Source organism: Gadus morhua, chromosome 3 (genome assembly GCF_902167405.1).
Source record: "Gadus morhua chromosome 3, gadMor3.0, whole genome shotgun sequence".
Classification (NCBI taxonomy): domain Eukaryota; kingdom Metazoa; phylum Chordata; class Actinopteri; order Gadiformes; family Gadidae; genus Gadus; species Gadus morhua.
The window spans coordinates 22,040,921-22,057,111 of record NC_044050.1 but is presented as its reverse complement, the minus strand read 5'-3'; the positions used below and the strand labels follow the sequence as shown (position 1 = coordinate 22,057,111).

The window sequence follows — 16,191 nt, the reverse complement described above, 5'->3', positions numbered from 1 at the left end:
GATATATGTCTAATATATATTGTTCAGCTTCAATTTGTTTGACCAATTGTCTCCATGAACGGCATGAAAACCTGATTTCAATTCACATCAGTCAGTAATGTATACAATTAATAAAAGGGCCTTTAATAATAAATAAGTGACTGGTGCTGGTGCTGAACTAAAGTTCCCCTCCTATCCACTAGAGGCAATCAATTGGTATAATGTCCGCTAGGGGGAGTTAGAGGACATCATTCTTTAGAAAATTCTTTAGGCGCTACCTTTATAATGTCCGCTAGGGGGGGAATATATTTTTAATGGCCACGAGGGGTCGCTAGAGTGGTCGTGCTGTGCTAATGATGTATTAGAGCAAGAAAGTGTCATGGCGGCGCCCTGTCACAAGTTTATTCATCCAACTGTTTTGCCTCGAAATGAAGAGAAATAAATACATTTGATTGAAGGTGAGATATTAAATATGACTTGGATGAGTGGTTTCACACAACCGTGCTTAATGTCAATGTTTGTAAGAGCGTTTGAGGTTCCTCTCTAGATTCACTGCAGCCTTCTAGTAGCTAGTTCTCAAGTATTATAATATATAACAACCAGCACATGAATGAACCACAACAACCCGGTCCGACAGAGCCATGTGGGCCGTGGGTTCACCCTGCTGATGAGACTCGTCCTGTTTTTGTGAATTATAATACTGATGACACAAGATGAAGCCTCCTGATTCCTTCTCTGGTTGTGATATTATATATCTGTATATATGTCAAGGCTAGTGTTTCGTTTATGTTGTTTGTTTGATTTCAGGTGTGTGTGTGTGTGTGCGAGTGAGTCAGGTGTGTGAGTGTGTGTGTGTGAGTGCAGGTATGTGGGGGGTCGTGAGGAGCACCCGGCTCCGGACCCCATCCTCCCTACTGGCACGGCTCCTGTTCCCTCCTCTCCTCTCTCCCCCTCTCCTCTCTCCCCCTCTCCTCTCTCCTCCTCCTCTCCTCCGCCAGCCAATCAGACAGCTCGCTGCCAAACAGGTAGATCACACACTGTGTGTGTGTGTGTGTGTGCATGTTCGTTTATGTGTGTTTGCCTGTGTTTGTTTGCGTGTGTGTGTGTGTGTGTGTGTTTGTGCGTGAGTGTGCAGGCAACGTAACATTACCAATAACATGCCATCGACATGCCCATCCTTAATAACATGCTCCCACACACCTATTGCAATATGAACTGCCAACATACTACATAGGTACAGTATGTATTTAAATGATTCATGTAAACATAAGGATGATAACACATGATTACTAAACTAATACTAACATGGGTTTAAATGATGCATGTAAACATAAAGGACAACAGCGGAGGCATGACAAGGGGCTCCAGGGTCATCTTACTGAGGTCATGTGCTTCCAGGTGAAGGGTCAGAAGAAGGGTCATCAGAAGGTCAAGGTCAATGCTGACAAACAGGAAGTGGAGATCAGGAAGAGGATGACGGTAGCAGAACTCGCTCGGGCCATGAACAAAGATGCTGGTAAGACCACTGACCTCCAAGCCACCTGACCTACAACCAAATTACCTCTGACCTCCAGGCCACCTGACCTACAACCAAATTACCTAGAATCTAGAACATCTGACCACCTATACCCCCTCAGTGGAGGTATATTTAAAATAAGGTGTGTGTGAGTGTGTGGGTATATACAGTATTTAATAATGTGTGTGGGGGGGTATGTATTTAATGACGTGTGTGTGTATTTTTTATTGTGTGTGTGTGTGTTTTATAATGTAGGGTGTTTGTGTGAATACTTTTTATTATGCTGTCTGTGTATATTTTATAATGTGTGTGCGTGTGTGTTTATATTTTACAATGTGCCTGTGTGTGTATATTTTATAATGTGTGTGCTTTTGTGTATATTTTATAATGTGTGTGTGTATTGTTTATATTTTGTGTGCGTGTGTGTATATTTTATAATGTGTGTGTGTCTGTGTGTGTATATTTTATAATGAGTGTGTGTGTATATTTTATAATGTGTGTGTATATTTTATAATGTGTGTGTCTGTGTGTATATTTTATAATGTGTGTGTGTGTGTATATTTCATAATGTGTGTGTGTGTATATTTTATAATGTGTGTGTCTGTGTATATTTTATAATGTGTGTGTATATTTTATAATGTGTGTGTGTGTATATTTTATAATGTGTGTGTGTTTGCGTGCAGACCATGTGTTTGAGGCGCTCCTCAACACCCCGGCGGAGTCGCAGACCCTGGAGGAGGAGGAGGTCCTGGAGGAGCGCTGGATCAAGGAGGTGGTGACACGCTCCGGGATGAAGTACCGCTGGGCGCGCCTGGCCCAGGAGAAAGAGCGGGAAAACAGGGACGCCAGCCGGAGGTATGGTTACCATGGCCACGCAGAGAAGGGTTTTGCATCAGTTTCATGTGTATCTGTAGGTGATGTATCTCTAGGTGTTGTATCTCTATGTGTCCAGGGTGCTGGTTCATGTTCTAGGTGTTGTATCTCTATGTGTTCGTGCTCATGTTCTAGGCGTTGTATCTCTATGTGTTCGTGCTCATGTTCTAGGTTTTGTATCTCTATGGGTTCTGGCTCATGTAGGGGTTGTATCTCTATGTGTTCAGGGTGCTGTTTCATGTTCTAGGCATTGTATCTCTATGTGTTCTGTCTCATGTTCTAGGCATTGTATCTCTACGTGTTCAGGGTGCTGTCTCATGTTCTAGGTGTTGTATCTCTACGTGTTCAGGGTGCTGTTTCATGTTCTAGGCGTTGTATCTCTATGTGTGCAGGGTGTTGTTTCATGTTCGAGGCGTTGTATCTCTATGTGTGCAGGGTGCTGTTTCATGTTCTAGGTGTTGTATCTCTATGTGTTCAGGGTGCCGTTTCATGTTCTCGGTGTTGTATCTCTATGGATTCAGTCTCATGTTCTAGGCGTTGTATCTCTACGTGTTCAGGGTGCTGTCTCATGTTCTAGGTGTTGTATCTCTATGTGTGCAGGGTTCTGGCCCCAGCCAGTCTGCGGCCGCGCCCCCCCGTGGTGACCATCATGGGCCACGTGGACCACGGGAAGACGAGCCTGCTGGACGCTCTGAGGAGGAGTCAGCTGGTGGAGCAGGAGGCCGGGGGCATCACTCAGCACATAGGGGCCTTCCTAGGTAACTACTAACTAGTACTAACTAACCAGCATGCCGGGGGCATCACTCAGCACATAGGGAGTGTGTCACTAACTAGTACTAACTAACCAGCAGGCCGGGGGCAACTTCTTTAACTAACGCTGTGTGTGTGTGTGTGTGTGTGTTTGGTGTGTTTGGTGTGTGTGTGTGTGCGTGTGTAAATGATTATTATGTGTGTGTGTGTGTGTAGTGGCGCTCCCCACAGGTGAGCAGATCACCTTCCTGGACACGCCCGGTCACGCTGCCTTCACCTCCATGAGGGCCCGGGGAGCCAACGCCACCGACATCATCATCCTGGTGGTCGCTGCTGACGACGGCGTGATGAACCAAACGGTGGAATCCATTCAACACGCCAAGAATGCCCGAGGTACATACACACTAGTGTGTTCGACATGTTAAGAACGTGTGTTTGTAAGATGTGTGGGAACGTGTGAGTGTAACGTGTGTCTGTAGCGTGTGTCTGTAGCGTGTGTCGGTAGCGTGTGTCTGTAGCGTGTGTCTGTAGCGTGTGTCTGTAGCGTGTGTCTCTAATGGGTCTTTACAACGTGCGTTTGTAATATGTTTGTTACGTGTGTTTGACAAGTGTGTTTGTAATAACATGTCTGTAACGTGTGCTAACGCGTGTCTAACGTGTGTCAGTGCCGGTCATCGTGGCGGTGAATAAGTGCGACAAGCCGCAGGCGGAGCCGGAGCGCGTGGCGCGGGAGCTGCTGGAGCACGGCGTGGTGGGGGAGGAGCACGGAGGAGACGTCCAGGTCATCCCCGTCTCCGCCCTGAAGGTCAGCAGCGCCGCGGATACAAGGCTCCTCCCACTTTCACACTAACCCCTCCCACTGTCAGACTTACGCCTCCATTGGTTGTACTAGCTCCTCGAGACAGGGGGAGTGTATCGGGACAGGGTGAGTGGGTTGAGAGAGGAGTGTCATGTCGTGACGGGGTGAGGGCACGACATGAAACTGCTAACATTCCTCGGTAACTACTAACCAGTACTAACTAACCAGGAGGCTGGGGTCATCACTCAGCACATAGGGGCCTTCCTAGGTAACTAGGGGTGTGCTAAGTCATGAGTGTGACAGGGTGAGTGAGTCATGTTGTGACAGGGTGAGTGTGTTCAGAGAGGAGTGTCACGTCGTGACAGGGTGATTGTCATGTGGTGACATGGTGTGTGTGTGTCGTGACAGGGTGAGTGTGTCATGTTGTGACAGTGTGATTGTGTTCAGAGAGGAGTGTCACGTCGTGACAGGGTGAGTGTGTCATGTCGTGACAGGGTGATTGTGTCATGTCGTGACAGGGTGAGTGTGTCCGGAGAGGAGTGTCACGTGGTGACAGGGTGATTGTCATGTGGTGACATGGTGAGTGTGTGTCGTGACAGGGGGACAACCTGATGCTGCTCGCTGAAGCTACGGTGGCGCTGGCGGAGGTCCTGGAGCTGAAGGCGGACCCCGGCGGCCCGGTGGAGGGCGTGGTCATCGAGAGCCGGACCGATCGGGGGAAGGGGTGGGTTACCATTGCAACAGCACACACTTTACCACTGTCTCTGCTTGTGTAGCATATATTCACTTGTTTACTGTGTGTGTGTGTGTGTGTGTGTGTGTGTGTGTGTGCGCAGTGCGGTGGCTTCCGTCATCGTCCAGCAGGGCACTCTGAGGAGGGGGTGTGTGCTGGTGGCGGGGCGGAGCTGGGCCAAGGTGCGCTTCCTGTTTGACGAGCAGGACAAGGCGCTGGAGGAGGCAGGGCCTAGCCGGGCGGTGCAGGTGGTTGGCTGGAAGGACCTCCCATCCGCGGGGGAGGAGCTACTGGAGGTGGAGTCTGAGGTGAGAGGTCACTGAACTTTGTTATGCTAATTTGGTTATGGTAGCTTGTTTATGCTAGCTTGGTTATGGTAACCTGGTTACGCTAGCTTGGTTATGGTAGCTTGGTTATGCTAGCTTGGTTATGGTAACCTGGTTATGCTAGCTTTGTTATGGTAACCTGGTTATGCTAGCTTGGTTATGGTAGCTTGGTTATGCTAACCTGGTTATGCTAACCTGATTATGCTAGATTGGTTATGGTAACCTGGTTATGCTAACCTGATTATGCTAGCTTGGTTATGCTAACATGGGTATGCTAACAGTTGGAGCTTGGTTATGGTAACCTGGTTATGGTAACCTGGTTATACCAGCTTCCTGTCCAGGGGTGGTTTTACCTGAAGGTTCTCCAGGCTCCTGCTCCTGTGCACCTCCTCATGCTCCACTTAACTAAATGAACCAATCACGGTTGATCTGTCAGCAACGGGCGCGGGAGGTGGTGGAGTGGAGGAGCTACGAGGAGGAGCAGGCCCAGCTGAAGGAGGAGCACAAGGTGATCCAGGAGCGGCAGCAGGAGCACCAGGAGCGCTACCAGGAGCAGCGGCAGAGCACCGCCCACCTCAGCTGGCGCCAGAGGAAGGCGGCGCTGTACCGCGCCAACCGCCAGCAGGCCGCCATGAGGCCCAGCGAGAAGACCGAGAAGAACCAGCACTGTCTGCCCCTCATCGTCAAAGGTGGGACCACTTAGTACGCTAACCACCTGGTCCCCTAACCACCTAGTACCTTACTAGTGTTCTAGGGCCTTCTAAACCTTCTGGTACCCTAGAGTGTCCTAAGACATCTAGTGTCCTAGGGCCTCCTAAAACATCTAGTGTCCTAGGGCCTCCTAAAACATCTAGTGTCCTTGGGCCTCCTAAAACATCTAGTGTCCTTGGGCCTCCAAAAACATCTAGTGTCCTTGGGCCTTGTACACCTTCTGGTACCCTAGGGATGTGTCAACTCAAATATCATGACATTGAACGTATCATCATTAGGTGGCGAGGATGTCATGTTTAGGCTAAGTGTTAATCTGGTCCGAGTTGTAACCGATCTTGCCGACCTTTCACCCCTGACCTCAGGGGACGTGGACGGCTCGGTGGAGGCCATCCTTGGTCTGCTGGAGAGCTACGACGCCCACGACCAGTGTCAGATGGAGCTGGTCCACTTCGGCGTCGGGGAGATCTCGGAGAAGGACGTGAACCTAGCGGAGACCTTCTCAGGTAGGGGCAGCCGTCCACAAGTATGTATGGATGTACTCCTCCATCCATGGGGTCAACATGTTACCATGGTGACGTGGGCCGGTTTGATGTTTGTACAATGTGATGGCAGAGACACTTTGAGAAGGAACCCTAGTCCTGTCATGCCTCATTAATACGGCTCCTGATAACGGAACACTAACTCCCCTGACCTCAGGCTCCATCTACGGCTTCAACGTGTCGGCCAGTAAGTCCATCCTGCGCCTGGCGGAGAAGAAGGGCGTCCAGATCCACCTCCACAACATCATCTACAAGCTGATCGACGGCCTGAAGGAGGAGCTGAGCAGCACGCTGCCGGCCCTGCTGTCGCACAACGTCCTCGGTAGCTGTGCTATGCTACATAAGCTAGTTCACACCCTACGCAGGCTAGCTACACACGCTACACTACACACGCTACATACCCTATGCTACCTACGCTATGCTACACATGCTAGATACACAGGCTAGTTACACACCCCACGTAGGCTAGCCACACTACACACACTACGCTACATACCCTATGCTAGCCATGCTATGCTACATATGCTAGCTACACACGCTACACTACACTCGCTATGCTACACACATTATGCGTCACATTCTAGCCACGCAAAGTTCTGTTTTTCTCTGCCACACTAGAGACCTTCACATCAGTGCATGGCTCTACCTGGCACACTACAGATCTTCCTGACACTGCTGCAAGATGCATTTCCTTCTCCTGATCCTGTACTTGTCTCACTTGAGCTTGACCCTTCCTCCCATGCGTTTAATGTGCACTAATGGAGCCCCGCCCATGCTATGTCCCCAGGAGAGGCGGCGGTTCTGGCCGTGTTCCAGGTCAGCGTGGGGAAGAAGAAGGTTCTGGTGGCCGGCTGTCGGGTCCGCAGCGGGCTGCTGGACCGACGCATGAGGTTCCGTCTGCTGAGGGACCAGGAAACGCTGTGGGAGGGTGAGGACTCGTGCATAGAGGGGTCATCATTATAATAAGCAGCATAATTCAGCCCACGCCGGCGTCCTTTCCAAGCGATTCACAGGGGGCAGCCTAGTCTTAACTAGGCCTCCGACAGGGGCAGGTCTCTTTTTGACTCTCAAAAGCACACTGAAACATTCTTGCAAACACATCCAGACAGTTTTAATAGTAAATTATGCTTTTTTTGGGCCGATTTGGTGCATTACGTTTTAGAGAAATCTCTAATTGACACTGACTCATAGAACACAGAATAAGATCTTGACACAAAACCTTTCACATGTTTAGGGTAGGGCCCTCGATGTGCATGGCAGTTTCTACTTCATTCTGATGTCGACTTGTGGTTGATAGAATGTTAGCTAATTAACATTTAGAATTGGCCATAACTCTGAATTTTTTTGGCAATTTAATTCCCTGCTAAACTTAAAATCAGACACGTCTATAAATCATGTGGACTTAATGTATAATTTGAGGCAGTGGTTATTTATAAGAACATGAGATATTTTCATAAAGTCTTCACTGAACAGAAAGCATCCAAGACAGACATTATGGGTCCAAGAGGCAAAAATGCTCAGCTTGCATAAGGCATGTACACCAAGTATCAGAATTGTATATGCATCGGGGTGGCAGAGCTGATTGTTTAACTTTAAACTTGACTTATAGCCCCCCCTATGGTAGAAATGGCACCATACTACTCTAACCCTAAAATAACGATAATACCTGAACAATAGGTATCCAGATATTGTGAATACCTAAAAATCCTATAACATGATTATTGTAATATTAAAACAGCCCATATTAATATAATATAATAACAGGCTCTGAGGCTCTATTAATGTAATTACACCATACAACAACACCCTGTATAATAGTATATTGTAACTCCACCACCAGGCTCTCTGACGGCGTTGAAGCACCATAAGGACGACGTGCAGAAGGTGGGGACGGGGGTGGAGTGTGGCCTCTCCCTCGACACCGCCCTGGAGTTCAGCCCTGGGGACGTCATCGTCTGCTACGAGGAGGTCAGCCAGCCCCAGGTCATCGCCTGGGACCCGGGCTTCTAGACCCCAGCTCTCCCGGTGAGACCCGGTCTTCTAGACCCCAGCTCATCTGATGAACCAAGGCTTCTAGACCCGCTGGGTTAAAGAACCCCAGCTCATCCAGTGGAACCCGGGCTTCAAGACCCCAGCTCATCTGATGAGACTTTCTAGACCTGCTGGGTTATGGACGGTCCTTGCGTTGTGAATTCGGAACAAGCAACAGGGCAGAGAAGGCAGTGACAGTCTGGTTCTAGTTACTGGAGCAAGCCTCCACGCTCCGTCAGAGTTAAGAAAGGAAACTTGAGATGGGTTGTGCAGCGTTTAATGTAAATATAAAATGTACATTGAAATAAAAGTTGATAGAAGAACATTGAGACTCATTTAAAAAAATAATAAAGTAGGCGTGGCCAAGAAGCATCACTTCTTGCCTTTAGCGCTGCTCTTGGCCCGCAGCAGGGGGTCGATCTGCTCCGCCGTCAGACCCCTCACCGAGAACAGGCGGCTCGCTCGCTCCTTCAGGGTCCCGCCGCACTTCAGGCCGCGGCTCCGGAGCGCCTCCTTCAGCTGGTCCAGACCGGCGGCCTCCAGGTCCTCTGGGGAGCCTGCAGCGTCCAGGTCCAGGGGCGGGTGCACCTGCTGGGGCGGCAGAACCACCGTCAGACCGACGCCATCACAGCCGGGCAGACGAGTTAGTGCTAAGGAGGACCCAGGATCTTACCTGTGGTGCGGCCTGCGTCTGCTGGCGCTCAGTCGGCTGGGGGTCTTGGTTTATCTGGGTCGTGGGTTCAGGTTCGGGTTGATCTGAGCCGGTGGAGACCGGTTCAGGTTCGGGTTGATCTGAGCTGGTAGAGACCGGTTCAGGTTGGTCTGAACCAGTAGAGACCGGTTCCAGTTGGTCTGAACCAGTAGAGACCGGTTCCGGTTGGTCTGAACCAGTGGACATCTGTTCAGGTTCCGGTTGGTCGGAGCTGGTAGAAACCGGTTCAGGTTTCGGTTTGTCTGAGCTGGTAGAAACCGGTTCAGGTTGCCTTGAGCCAGTAGAGACCGGTTCTGCAGAGGGTCTGGCAGGAGTACTACTGGAAGGCACGGCCGCCTTGGGTCTGAGGAAGGTTTAGAGAGTCTACGTTAGAAGGGGGCCAGACCCTCGCGGCCATGTGGGTCCAACACAAGGACCTGGTGTAGAGGACCAGGGTGAACCCAGTTGGGCTTCAGATCTCCATGACTGTACCTGGTCGGGTGAGATGGACCGGGTAGCGCCTCGTCTTCATCCTCTTCCTCACTGTCCAGGTCTAGATCTCCAACCCCGCTCCTGAGAACATCAGAGTGCACGTACAACTAGTACCAGCTACATCTTTAGCTATAGCTACTACTCCCACAATGTATATACATACAGCTAGTAGCATCTATATCTGCTACTACACCCACTACCTATATATGTACTACAACTCACCAACGCTATGTCTACGCTAAATCAAACATGAAAAGAATTTGGTTGACTTACCAGAAGCGTTTCTTCTTCTTGGGGCCTGAAGCTGGATGCTGCTTGGCCCGTTTGGTACTAGGTCCCGCCTCCGCACTAACCACCCCAGAGGAGGAGGCCTGCATGCCTGAAACACCAGCAGCAGAGCTAAGACCATGCCCACTACCCAGGCCATGCCCCGTACAGACCACATCCACAACACATGGTGAGGGTACCTATAGGGTCCAGGGTTAAGCGATGGGTTTAGCTTTAGAGTCTAGCTCATGGGACTAGGCTTTAGCTTAAAAAATAAAGTGGAAACACAACCAAAAGGTATTTATAAGGAGTGAAGAGAAAGGATCGTCCTTCCGGTCTTGTATGAAGCCCGGTGTATGGCCAGGCCCGGTTCACCCACCCTTCAGCACAGAGTCCTCCAGGCGCTCCGACAGGTCGTGGCACTGCTGCTGGTAGTCCGGGTCGGTGAAGTGGTGTTTGGGCTCCACCAGCTTCCTCTGCAGTCGCTCCACCCGTCGCTGGTCCTTCTCCCCCTCCAGCTCCGCCTGCTTCTTCAGCCACTCTGCCATCCTGATGGAGAAACCCCTCAGAACGTCACACTACACTCTGTGGCATTCAGATAAACACTAGAGGTTCTTGTTCTTTACTGGCGCAGAGGGTGCGGGTCGGTTCGGTGCGGCTTGGGGGACTAGTGAAGGTGTGGTTCGGCACAGCTCAGTTATGGCTCACGTTCCCACCCCCGACAGTACCCTTATGGTAGGGGGGGTTTAAGCCTGATGGCGATAGCCATGTTAGCTTATGACCTCATAGCTACCCGACACAGTGTAGCCTGCTGATAAATCCAAGGAAAAAGAACGCGCACAATGAACAAAGATCAACCATGTAGGACGTCCGAGAAGGAAGGCAAACTTTTGCGCGACATTTTCTTCAATAAACTAAGCGTTCGCCGTTGTCCAGAAATGCCTCAAGGGTAATGTGTTTGTTTGTTATTATCCCACTGTCGCACGGAAGTGCGATTCTGTCGACCAATGAACGGACGGCGTGTGTAGCTCGAACTTGCCGGCACCCTTTCAGGCGTCTCATTGCCCCAACGGAGGAGTACTGCGAGACGAGTACGGCTCACGCCTACTTTTGGCGGTGGAAACACAATCCATCCAAACACAAACTTTGCGAACTGAACCGACCAGCACCCTCCGTTGGCAACATGGAATAAGCACTGCCATGACAACAGGCGTCATACTCTTTCTCATGGTTGACGTCTCGGAGGCGGCGCCCGCTGAGGTCTCTGCACGCCTCGCGGTTCGTAGTCTTCTCGATTTGAGCTCCCAGAGCGCGGAGCATCGAGCCAAACCCTGCAAAACATTCACATCCTATGAAGTCCCACATACCACACAGTCGAATACCATACAGTCACACATCCCATACACACAAACACAGACACACACCCATAAAGTCACCCTCCCTGGTGTGCGTTTGTGCGAGTGAGTGCCTCACCTCCTTTCCCTCCACATAGCCGGGGCTCCAGGTGGTAGACGGAGCCCTGCAGGAGCAGCTCCGCCTGCCCGGACACACGCCCGTTGGTCGTGACGTAGAAATCATCGGTGGGAAGACCCTGAAGTACATGGTAGGCAAGGCAAGGCAACTTTATTTATATAGCACTTTTCATACACAAGGCAGACTCAAGTGCTTCACATATAAACATTGTCATACGATAAAATAAAATAGATAATTAAAAGAAAACATATGCAAAGAAATGAGTAAAATAGAAAGTGCAATGTATTTAAGATCAGATCTGGTACCCATGTCGGGACTACCCGACCTAAAAGGAACGTGGTACTTTCTCTGGGACTCCAACTCGGATTCTATTCTAGGACTCTAACCCCGACACATGTCGGGACTCTAACCATGAACCAAAGGCCTTATTCTGGGAGTCCAACCCAGACAGACGTCGGTACTCTAACCCAGACAGAACTTGCCCTTTCTCTGGGACTCCAACCCAGATTCTAGGACTCTAACCCAGACAGAACTTGGGTCTCAAACCCTTAACCTTTCTCTCTGGTATCGGATCATCTATCTTTCTGGTAAAAATAGAAAATAAAAGGGAAAGTTAAAAAGGCATTTTAGTAATTAAATAGAAAATAAAGGCAAAGTAAAAAAAATAAAAAAAGCTTTTTAGTAAGTGCAATGTATAAGCAAACATAAAAGTCTTCAATCTTGTTTTAAAGGTGCTCAGAGTTGGGGGAAGTCTTAAATCCTCAGGGAGTTTATTCCAGGTATTGGTTGCATGGTACACTTTATTAATCCAGAAAAGTTTCCCCCTGAATGAGCAACATCAATTAACCAGATGCTAACCCTTCCCACTCTAGGGAGCGGGGCACTTCTACGCATCGATCCCCTCGCGTCACATCAAAAAACACATTTCAATGAAGACGAACGTTCAATTTAAGGTTCCAGAAGTTTCGTTACATTTTGCTTCAATAACTTGTAACATACCACAGCCTAAATAGCCGTGTATCTACACGACAACAACAACAACCACATATCTCAAAAGACGACTGCTCGTAGTTTAGGTGTCTTATTGAGACTTCGTTCACGGTGTGCTAAGCTAAACAGCAACACGAAGCTCAGCTGGGGGCATGTTCTCGTCTTCAGTACGTCAATCAGCAGAATATTATGCTTACATGATCAGTCAGGACGTCCTGGACCAGGTCTCCGACCCTCGAGCCAACGGGTAGCGAAACAAGAGAAACATTGGAGAATCTGAGCGCGGAGCTAGAAACAAACAGCTCCATGTTGTTGATTTCTTCTTCTTCTGCGCTACTGGAGAATCGCCTCTTTCTTCTTCTCTGCTGGAGGACCGCCTCTTCTTCTCTGCTGAAAGATCTACAGACTGTATAAAATATAAACTAGAAACTGATATTAATATGAAGAAGACTGTATACAATACAGGAGATAACCATTAAATAAAAAATAAAAACATGTACAAGTCGTTTTAAGATACGAGCTAGTTGATGCGTTACACTTTATGACTTCAATTCCTGAAAGTATTGCGCGGTGCCAGCCATCACCACCAGGGGGCTCCCGAGGACTGAGCTTCAGGAAGATGTCGCTCTGCATTGTGGGATACATCAACATGGCGACCTTGTGTAAGGTTGTGAGATCCTCGCGGAATAAAACTATTTTAACATGGTTAAGGCCCAGAGTCCTGCAACCTACCAAAAACACCTGCTACAGCACCGAACAGCCGGGTGGGTCGGACGGAGAAAAGAGCGGTGAACCAGCTGCCAGTAAACCAAAAAGCGGTTTCGCTGCGGCGTTTGAGCAGCACACGGACATCCAGCAGAGAGACCAACCCGGCTCCAGCAGGACCAGCTGGACGAGAGATGAGTCTTCCTTCGCCTCGCTGCTCCGGCATTCTCCGCTCATCCAGATGGGTCCAGCCAAGGACAAGGTCGTTGTGGGCAGAATTTTCCATGTCGTGAAGGACGACCTGTACATTGACTTCGGGGGCAAGTTCCACTGCGTGTGCAAGCGCCCAGCGCAGGACCCGGAGCGGTACCTGCGGGGGTCCAGAGTCCGACTGAGGCTGCAGGACCTGGAGCTCACATCGCGGTTCTTAGGGGCCGCGACTGACACCACGCTGCTGGAGGCCGACGCTGTTCTGCTGGGACTGATGGACGGGAAGGAGACCAAGTCCAAATAAACTGTAGCCGAGATGGTTCTAATGGTCGTGGCGGTGGACTCCTCATCAGCTGAGATTATGTGTATTGGAGGTCTGAACAAAGTAGTGGATGTTGTTGCATTAAAGTATTTTTTATGTTGCATCTGTTTGTTTTGATTGCTTCAAAGAGGGCCTAAGTTATTTATCCGACCCATGGACACATGGATGGAAGATGTCATGCGTTCACAAACTTCATTAACTCAAGAGAATTTAAGATCTTAGTTCGCTTTATTAATATTTAAGGTATGTAGTAAACTATATCTACATTTGTCCTGGTGAAATTCATTGGATTATAACATATAATCTATTGGCAGCACTCCCAAAAGTCTACATTATTTAATTTATTTGTTTATTACAGTTTAATACTATTCTATCAGTAGCTCCTAAACAGTTCCAAATGTTTTCATGCAGGATTAAAATAGTAATTACTGCATAGTTAAATAACTGCATTTTTTTTCCCGATGGTCTAGTCTACTTGATAGTAATGAATGTATCAGTTCTGTCAGACAGGCAGTATGTGCAGTGTTTATATCGTTCATACATCCAGTAATAGTTAGGTCATGCTTTGATTAGTCTTCTTTGCTCTAGCGGGGCTGTCATCCTATGACACAATCCCCGTCGTGAAGACACTGTTATCCACACATTGTGATGTAGAGCCACGGGAGACACAACAAATCAGATGGAATCAGCCAATCAGAACTCGGCATCTCATGTGTTCAGTGAAGAGACATGGTACATGTTATATAGGAATGTAATATTAGATAGAGAAGACTAGTGAAGTTAAATAAGGAACATGTATGAGTGAAGAGACATGAGGAACATGTAACATTGGAATTTTATAGAGAACAGCTGCATCATTAGCTCTAATTTAGCTGCATTTTTAGCTCAATTTTTAAAGGTCCCATGGCATGAAAATGACAGTTTATGAGGTTTTCTAACCTTACTATGAGTTCCCCTAGCCTGCCTATGGTCCCCCAGTGACTAGAAATGACATTAGGTGTAGAACGAGCACTATCCTGCTCCGCCATGGAAGATTGAAAGCTCAGATGCTTTGATTTCGAATTTGGCCCCATATGTCGTCATAAGTGGCCAAGTTACCTCCCCTTTCTCTGCCTTGCCCGCCCAGAGAATTTGGCCTGCCAGCTACGACCGTGCAAGCGCCACGTGTGTGTGTCTGTGTGTGTGAATACAAACACTAACGTGTTGTACACTTCTTTGTTATTTGGATAACCGTTATGCTGTTGGTGTCTTGGCGCATAACACGTCGGGTCCTCTGACGTCTCTGGTATTTCCAAAACAAGACTCAAGTGGGGGTTATCTCAGCCATGGTTGAGAAGGAATTGGGAGTAAGGAACTTTGTCTTTTACTCCCTGAAGTACATGAACTGCGACATGGAGGTGAAAGGGATTGTTGCCCGCGATTAGGTGCGTTTCCATCCCCCTGATTTTATGCAAACTTTGCAGTATCGAATCAGTAAACGGTGATTGAAACACCAAAATTCGCATAAAAATCCTCTAATTCGCAAAAAGGTTTATCTGCTTGCTTGAGGTGGTTTTTGAGAAATGCGAAAGAGAGTAAATTCGCAAAATGGGAGATGGAAACACACTTTTCGAAACAGCTGTGACGTAGCGAACTTTGAACTCACAGGACTGACAGTCTTTCCGATTTCCGCATAACGACCGGCAATAGCAACCCTGCCGACATCAACGTGTAACGTCATCACCCTATTCCGCTCCAACCACTTGATGGAAACGCACCTAATTCAAATTACTTTTTTGCGAACTTTCTAAAGATTTGCATCACCTTTTAGATGGAAACGCAGCTATTGTCTCCCGCCGGAGCCTCGCTGCCCGCTGCCGAGGCGGTGGTGCCTCGGCAGCGGGCAGGGGGGGTTCCGGCGGTAGATAGACAATCGCGGGCAACAATCCCTTTCTCCTCCAAGTCGCAGTTCAGTCTACTTCAGATTGATGTGGAAATTGAGGGTTATCTCAGCCATGGCTGACAAGGAACTGGTAGAAAGGAACTTTGGCTTTGAGTCCCTGTAGTAGGCTACATGGAGGAAAAAGGGATTGTTGCCCGGAAGGCCCGCGATTGTTGACCCCGATGCCCTGCTGCCGGCGGGAGACTATCGCGGCTCGCGGTCAACAATCGCGGGCAACAGTTAAAAAAATACAAAAATAAATCAGGCCGCTCCCATCAAAAAAATAAGGCAGACCAATCATAATACCATTTATCTAACCTGAGGCTGGAAAATAGGATATCGGTACGGGAGTGCCGGTGGCAACCATAGAAGGTCTGCCGCAGATGTGAGACGGTGGGTTGAGTACCAATGTCAGACAGTATTAAAGAAACTGAACGGTATATTTTAACTAAAAGAACAGACTGCCCATAGAGCTAATGTTGAGAAGAAATTTGTTTTTCGTCGCTCAACGCACACTGCTCAGTGCTTGGTCGGCGCCCGTTGGTGATGCCCTTTGAAAATCGAAAATGAAAGGAGAAGTTCCAGACTAATTGCGCTTTGAAATTCGATGAGCAAGGCTAACCTTGTAGGGAATATGCACCTTGAAGCAGCTTCTGCTGATGCTTCTTGCTCTATAGGATACAGTATACAATTGAATGCACAATATCATGAGTATAATGTAATGGTCAAAGGTTTTAGGTTGTTGCTAGGGCCCAAATAATAAGCTGGTTGGCCTTCATTATTTGAATTGCACTTGCAGACCTATTCTGTCGACTCCTCTCGTAACCACAAGTTCCTCGAACCATCTGTGTTCCTAAAGCTTC

General features: G+C 48.6%; 3 protein-coding genes across 5 annotated transcripts; 2 read left to right on the top strand and 1 right to left on the bottom strand.

Annotated features, from left to right (window-relative positions):
• Positions 1-332: 332 nt before the first annotated feature.
• mtif2 (mitochondrial translational initiation factor 2) lies at positions 333-8,580 on the top strand. 2 transcript variants are annotated; one of them, XM_030350832.1, is made up of 14 exons: positions 333-437; positions 816-1,004; positions 1,378-1,495; positions 2,179-2,350; positions 2,969-3,126; positions 3,335-3,511; positions 3,784-3,923; positions 4,517-4,641; positions 4,754-4,958; positions 5,413-5,665; positions 6,050-6,190; positions 6,384-6,548; positions 7,014-7,154; positions 8,067-8,580. In XM_030350832.1, the coding sequence occupies exons 2-14, from the start codon at positions 846-848 to the stop codon at positions 8,234-8,236; spliced, it is 2,124 nt and encodes a 707-aa protein (XP_030206692.1). In that variant the 5' UTR covers positions 333-437; positions 816-845; the 3' UTR covers positions 8,237-8,580. The 2 variants fall into 2 exon arrangements, with proteins under 2 accessions (XP_030206692.1, XP_030206691.1); XM_030350831.1 differs by having other exon boundaries at positions 341-437; positions 787-1,004.
• sde2 (SDE2 telomere maintenance homolog (S. pombe)) lies at positions 8,518-12,535 on the bottom strand. 2 transcript variants are annotated; one of them, XM_030350842.1, is made up of 8 exons: positions 12,368-12,535; positions 11,181-11,298; positions 10,927-11,038; positions 10,087-10,256; positions 9,714-9,819; positions 9,441-9,521; positions 8,931-9,312; positions 8,518-8,848 (listed from the first exon to the last, which is right to left on the bottom strand). In XM_030350842.1, exons 1-8 carry the CDS (start codon positions 12,476-12,478, stop codon positions 8,630-8,632), a joined length of 1,299 nt encoding a protein of 432 aa, XP_030206702.1. In that variant the 5' UTR covers positions 12,479-12,535; the 3' UTR covers positions 8,518-8,629. The 2 variants fall into 2 exon arrangements, with proteins under 2 accessions (XP_030206702.1, XP_030206703.1); XM_030350843.1 differs by having other exon boundaries at positions 8,518-8,845; positions 12,368-12,534.
• Positions 12,536-12,765: 230 nt separating this feature from the next.
• Positions 12,766-13,510, top strand: mrps28 (mitochondrial ribosomal protein S28). The gene has a single exon (XM_030350850.1). The coding sequence runs from the start codon at positions 12,790-12,792 to the stop codon at positions 13,387-13,389; it is 600 nt and encodes a 199-aa protein (XP_030206710.1). The 5' UTR covers positions 12,766-12,789; the 3' UTR covers positions 13,390-13,510.
• Positions 13,511-16,191: the final 2,681 nt, after the last annotated feature.